This window comes from Helobdella robusta (genome assembly GCF_000326865.2).
Source record: "Helobdella robusta unplaced genomic scaffold HELROscaffold_40, whole genome shotgun sequence".
In the NCBI taxonomy this organism is placed as follows: Eukaryota; Metazoa; Annelida; class Clitellata; order Rhynchobdellida; family Glossiphoniidae; genus Helobdella; species Helobdella robusta.
Genome location: NW_008704903.1, coordinates 1089983 through 1097482, shown reverse-complemented (window position 1 = coordinate 1097482; position 7500 = coordinate 1089983). Strand labels below are relative to the sequence as shown.

The 7500-nt window shown below is 35.1% G+C and overlaps 2 protein-coding genes across 2 annotated transcripts; one reads left to right on the top strand and one right to left on the bottom strand.

Annotated features, from left to right (window-relative positions):
- Positions 1–2846: 2846 nt before the first annotated feature.
- Positions 2847–3674, bottom strand: HELRODRAFT_84466 (hypothetical protein; the record flags this gene model as incomplete). The annotated part of the gene is made up of 3 exons (XM_009025076.1): positions 2847–2997; positions 3209–3324; positions 3528–3674. Coding segments are annotated over 3 exons (414 nt in total), but the record flags the coding sequence as incomplete, so codon positions are not given.
- A 1569-nt stretch (positions 3675–5243) lies between these two features.
- On the top strand, positions 5244–7247 carry HELRODRAFT_176977 (hypothetical protein; the record flags this gene model as incomplete). The annotated part of the gene is made up of 4 exons (XM_009025201.1): positions 5244–5861; positions 6238–6548; positions 6702–6750; positions 7143–7247. The coding sequence occupies 4 exons, from the start codon at positions 5244–5246 to the stop codon at positions 7245–7247; spliced, it is 1083 nt and encodes a 360-aa protein (XP_009023449.1).
- Between the last annotated feature and the right edge of the window lie 253 nt (positions 7248–7500).

Genomic DNA, 7500 nt, shown 5'->3' with positions numbered 1-7500 from the left:
TGTTTCATCAACCAACCAATAAATTAACCAACGAATCAATCAATTAACCAGCCAACCAATCAATTAACCAACCAACCAATCAATTAACCAACCAGCCAATCAATTAACCAACCAATCAATCAATTAACTAACCAATCAATCAATTAACCGACCAACCAATCGATTAACCAACCAATCAATCAATTGACCACCAATCAATCAATCAACCAACTAACAATCATCTCCAGGGCTGGCAGATAGACAATCAATGCATTTCTTCCGCCCATAACTTCCGCAGTGAGTGAGACGATGACAACAACAACGATAACCAAAGACCATATATTCATGTTGCTCAGTGACGTCATTTTTTCTTCGAAAAATTTTGTTAGGCCTGACGCCTAGTGAAAGTTTTGTATTTTTTTCTTTTTATATAATATTTTTTATTATTTAAAACATGTATTTCTTGCTTAATGTTGATAAAATTAGTCATCTTCATTATCATCATCATTATCATCATCGCCACCATCATTATCATAATCACATTCAAAATGATTACTGCCACTGGGTCATTCAAAACAATCGACCAATCAGATATCGCCGATGATCAACCTTAATTCCTTCAGCCAATGAGAATCCACCACCCATTAAAATGACCGCGCCCCACGACAGTTTCGTCGCTACGATTGGCCAGGTAAGTAATGAGGTCGATCTTTTAGTAGGTCCTTTTAGTTTTGAAATAAAATCCTCATTTAAATCGCAATGGACCAATGAACAACAAAACAGTCAACTACCAACTAGCCAACCAATTTCAAGCCAATCAGCCAATCAATCAGTCAATCACCGTTCATAAACAAACAATTCAACCAATCACAGTCCGACTAACTTTTTTCCTCTCTAAAACACAGCCAATCAGGTTTCTCCGATGGAAAGGCGAAAAGCAGGAGAACAATGAAAATGGTTGGTACTGAGTCAGTTACGTAACTACAAACATACAAACAAACATAAAAATATACAAACAAATAAACATACAAACATACAATCAAACATACAAACATTCATACACAGATATACAAAATATATACAAACAAGCATACAAACCCGGGCTTAAAGAGGGCTGCGTATCCAGAAAAATATCCAAGGTCTTTTGTTAGCCAGAATAATAACGTTAAGAGGGCAAAAATCACTACATTCAGTTCTGAATAACTGTTGAATAAATGAACGAATGAACGAACAAACGAACGAACGAATGAACAAATGAATGAACGAACGAATGAATGAATGGATGGATGAATGAATGAAAAAAGAAATGCATGGATGAATGAATAAATGAAAGAACTAAACAGATAGCAAAGACAAACCACCTTATCGAGTTTAATGACTTAAACTGGTTAGTTAAAATATCATCTAAAATTTCTTGCTGTTGTTGCTGCTGCTGCTGCTGTTGTTGTTGTTTACCATTGTTTGAATACCATTTAAATGATCTATTTATGAAGATGAAATTAAATATAAAGTCATTTTAATCATCTCACAACATTGGCATCATCATCATCACCATTATTTATAATCATTATCATTACCTCCACCCTAGATATCTTAATTGCAGCCACAACCATAGACACAAGATCGATAAAAACGAGTATGGCAAGCCGTAGAGTAACCAACTGGTATATGTCAGCGAGGAATTTAGTTCGCGTTTTTCAAATGACCTTTGTATATTTAATGTTTTTTTTTGATTTTGTGTGTTATTGTGTTCCTTCATTTGTTCTTTTATCCAATCATTCCCACTTTCATTCATTCATTCATTCGTTCGTTCATTCGTCCATTAATTTTTATTCATTCCATTTCTAAGATTTATAAAAGTCACTTTGACTGAAGTGAAATAGGCATCAAAGGTTTTGAACAATTGAATTAACATTTAGTGAATGATCCACCAATCAATATTTAAAATTTGACCTACTTTTTAGTCATTTCAGCGACCAATAGACTGCTGGCTGACCCACTTAATGTAGCGCAGCCACCAATGGTAGATGAGTAGGCCACTGCAAGGCATAACATTTTTGATAGGTTGACGAGATTTTTTTCTGACTCATCGTCCTCCAATAGGATTTCAGCATCATCCAGCTCTACTTCAATCTCACTGATTAATATTTTCAAAATGGATTTTGATTGGCCGGTAGACTGGGCATGATCGTCCGGTCTGCAATTTGATTGGATGTTTGAAATATGTTTTGAGTTTGGTTGAGTAATAATTTTATAATTAAAATAGTAATTAATTGATTAAACAATTAATTAAAACGTAAATTTACTAATATGTAATTCAATTAAAAATTAATTTATTATTCATAATTCAAACTCATAATTCACGATTAATTCATTTGAAATCGAAATTAAAATGTTAAACAAAACGTACGTGCTATTCTTTTTATCTTTCTCAAAGACGATAATAATATTGCTGTCGTCGTTAATGTTGTAGTTGCTGCTGCTGCTGTTGTTGCTGCTGATGTTGTTAATGTTGTTGTTGTTGCTGTTGTTGTTGATGATATTGTTGTTGTTGCTGTTGTTGTTGTTGATGATATTATTGTTGATGTTGTTGTTTTTATGAGCCAATGTTATCACTTCGTCATCCACAATATTTTTCTGCCTTGTTGCCCTCCTTCCAGCATAATACAAGCCTTCCATGAAACATAACAAATTATAATAAAATAGATTAATTGTTAAAATGTTTCAAATATGTCATTAAACTGTAAATTAAGGTTTATAAATTAGCTAGTCACTAACCAGACAATCAAAACCGGCCAATCAAAAACCAGCCATTAAAAATTCAGCCAATCGAAAACCAGCGATTCAAAAATCAGCCAATCAAGAAACTAGTCATTCAAAAACCAGCCAATCATAAACGAACCCCTTTTGTACTGGCAGAGCACAGCATCAACAAATGGCATCAATAATGTTATCAATGCAACGCCATTAATCCACATTGAGAAAAACCAGCCAATGGTAATGAAGGCCAATAAAATCCTGCAATTTGATTGGTGGTCGGCTGTTGCGCGTACAACACACACACTAATACAGACACACATACACACAGATACAAATATATATATATATATATATATATATATATATCACTATTACCATCATTGTCAACATTATTGCCATATCATCGTTATCATCGTCATCATAATCATTATCATCATCATCATCACTATCATCATCATCATCATCGGACCTGGTGGGATTTGAACCCAGGAAGGCAAGAATAGCCAGTCCAAGTCTCCCGTGTAAGTTCGACTTCTCAATGGCCAGAGATAGCATCAGACCGCCCGCGCATGTCATAGATGCGTCCTGACAATAATAATAATAATAACAAAAATAATAATAATAATAACAATAATAATATTACATATATTACATATTTTTCACGCACACCTTAGTAAGCAACACACACATCACCAACACGCACACACATGTTACGCCTCAGACGTACAAGTACGCGCACACACGCACGCACACAAACACACAATCATACACAAACAAAAGATACGTACGGAAATATAAAACATGGCGATCTTCTTGCCCTTCATAATTCCAAATGCCGGAAATAGAACCATTGGTAGGAGGCTCGTGATTGGTAGAGGGAGAGACTCCGTCAGCCAATAGGAAATCATCAACAGTAAGACGTACAGACATTTTGTCGTCTGTGGTGATGATGTGGATGATGATGGTGATGGTGATGATGATGACGTTGATGATGATGACGTTGATGATGATGATGATGCCGATTATGGTAACAAAATAAATAAAACAAAAATTATCGTCTTGAAAATTTATTACATTATCATCATCGCAACCAACATCATCACCAGCATCATCACCACCACCACCACCATCATCACTAGCCTTATCATTATCATCACCACCACCACCAGTGTTAGTCGGGACAAAAAGCACTGGCAATAATATGACAGGCGAGACTACGATGGCAATGGTCCTCCAATGTTTTTTTACTCCTTCCATTGTCCCTGTTGCGTTCTTTCTATCTCTTCATTCATTCATTCATTCATTTATTCGTTAATTATTATTATTATTATCATCATTGTTATTATTACCATTATTATGTTATATTATATTATATTAATTCATTTTCATCACTCAGTCGTTTGCTGTTATAGAAATTAATTATGACAATATTATTATTATTTATTATTGTTATTATTTTGTCGTTATTAAATTATCATTTATTATTATTTATTATTATTATTACTGTCGTTATTAAATTATTATTATTTTTTTATTTTTCCTCTAAACTAAAAAAGCGAACCAAGTTGGTCGTCTGTCGGTTAACATCAACTCTACCTATCTGTTTGTAAAATTCTATCGATAAATTCTGGTATAAGCTTAAATCAATCATTTATATATAGAGAGAAAGAGAAAGAGAGAGAAAGAAGAAGAGGGAGAAAGAAAGAGAGAGAGAAAGAGAGAGAGAAAAAGATTGAGAATGCGGTTACACTTTTTAGTTGATCTATTCATTAAATGATTTATCGATAGACTGATTTTTTTGTCCGCTCTTTCATTCATTATTCATTCAATCATTCATTATTTATTCATTCATTAATTCATTCGTATATCAATTTATTCACTCATTCATTACATCATCCATTCACCTGTGCATCCATTAATTCACACATTCATTCATTCATTCATTTGTTTCTATCAGAATTCTTTCCATCCATCCGCTTATTAACTAACTTAGTTCATTGTTTTCTCCTTTATAAATAGAACAATGCAAAATCCATTAATAATATTTCCTTCTCAGTTTTTTGTAGTAAATTAATTTTCTTCCTTCACACACACACACCACACACACACACACACACACACACACACACACACACACACACGGAAACACACATAGACACACGGAAACACAGAGAGAAAGAGAGAGAGAGAGAAGAGAGACAATGCACATACTTGTGGTGAGTACAGTTGTATTGAATGAACGAAATTTGCACTTCTTAGCAAAAAAATTCTGGTTCTTTGTGTTATTGTTGTAGATGTTGATGTGTTTGTCGACTAATCATACATACACGCATGTATATACTATATTTGTATGTTTGTATGTGTGTATAAAAAGTATGTATCTGTATGTATGCGTGTATGTGTGCTTTTTATTAACTCATTTATAGTGTTAGCAAAGCGTGGAGCTAGACGAATTGACAATGGAGTTGAATTTTTGGAACTAGTTAGGAAATCTCAAGGCGAACATGCATATCAATTGGACTGCACCGTCACTGTTGATTCTTCTTATAATTAAATCCTCGTGTCTTCTGTCCTCATCATCATCTCCTTCATCTTCTTCATCTTCCTCTTCATCCATAATAGAGAGAACGTACAAGTTTCAAGCAGCTGCAGCTACTGAAAACTTACACGCAATCATAGCAGAGAATGATACAGAGCAGTTGAAAAAATTTCTACTAGCCAACGAAAAAATCAGCTCAGCTAACGAAATCTGGACAACGGCTAAAACACGCTTGGAATGCGCTAAATCATGTAGTCGGACTGTTTTTGGTGGGAGCGTATGCGTCGGTTTCGATTACAAGTCTGAGAACAGCAATGACAATAGTTGCAGCGATTCTACTGCATCATTTTCGGTAAGTAATTGTCGGTTTTTGGTGATGGTGAATAAGTCGCGGCCGGTCCAAGAGTTGTGTTTGTTGCCATCCTCACCGCTGTTCACGTCTGGGCTGCCACACTCGATAGGGATGGCCATGGTACATATTGGCAAGCAAGGGCTGAGTGTTCTTGAAGACGATGATGGTGTTGGTACACGTGTTGAAAACAGTACAACCGCCAGTGGCTTTTGTGATTATACCACTTACGTGGTGGGCTTTTATTAATGATTTTTTTCTTGAATAAATCTCTGATCACGCTGGCTTTAAGATGAATGTTATTTTTGTATGATTTTGATTCTAGGATGCCAGTCTCAGCCAGCTGCTTGCAACGAAAAGTAATTTTTTTTTTGTCAATTATTTTTACTCATTCATTCATTCATTCATTCATTCATTCATTCATTCATTCATTCATTCATTCATTCATTCATTCATTCATTCATTCATTCATTCATTCATTCATTCATTCATTCATTCATTCATTCATTCATCAATTCATCATTCATCAATTCAATCATTTATCAATTCATGCATACATACATACATTCATTCATTCATTTATTCATTCATTCATTCATTCTACCGAAAGAAAATTCATCAACTGAATACTGAACTTACTTCTAAAAAAAAAACCCCAGACCGTCACATCTTCAACATAACCATAACAACCGGCGGATCGACATTTATCGGAGCTCCGACCGACGCCAACGTGACGGTAACTCTCGGTATCGATAAGTACGAATACTCACAGCCCATCCCTACAATCATAAGTTACGAAGAAGTTTTCCCGCTATACGTTCCCGCCAGTTTGAATGTATTCGAAGAATCGGATACTGATACTTTTCTAGTCGTTGCCGGCTCGCTCGGATCGACCGAAACTTTCAAACCAACTTATCTAAGGTTTGATTCGATATTATTATTATATTATATTATTATATGCTAGATCCTTTTTGGTTATTATTTTGTAGTAGTAGTAGTTGTTGTTGTTGTAGTATTAGTAGTTGTAGTAATTAATTAATTATAATTCTGGTTATTATTATTATAAATTTTAAGGATGGAACATGACGACACTGGTATATTTCCACCCTGGAGACCGGTTCAGGTGATGATGTCGACGATGATGACGTCATAATGATGATGATGATGATTGTTGCAATAACTTTGTAATGTATTTATATATACGTGATAGCTAAAATAATGATAATCATTGCCACCACCATTACCATCATCTTCTACATCGTCGTGAAATCATCATCTTCATCGTCAACTCAGTCATCACCGTCATCATCATCAGCATCGTAACCGACAAAAATATCACCATCATCTACTTGGTCGCCCTCGTCATCATCACCATCTGGCCATCACCATATTAATCGCCAACACAATTATCACCATCACCATCTTAATCGCCATCATCACCATCTTCATCATCAACACCATCGCCATAACTATCATCGTCATCATTATCATTACCACCATCGTTATCATCACCAGGTCATCATCGTGAGTATGATGACGGGGGTGAGGTGGGCGCTGGGCATCAAAGCGTACGTCAGCATCAATGCCAACAACTGCTCCTTAACTAGAAGCATTCCATAGAAAAGCCCGCTGGGACGGTGATGATAATGGTGATGATGTTGAGATGATGATGCTACTGCAATGATGATGATGATGATGATGATGATGATGATGATGATGATGATGATTAAGTATGGCGTGATGATAGTGATGACAAAATTTGTTAGCAACAGCATAATAACTAAGACCATTAAATAAAAATGTTAGACGGATGATGATGATGATGAAAAAGTGATGATGATGATAATAATGATGATAACAAAGATGATGATGA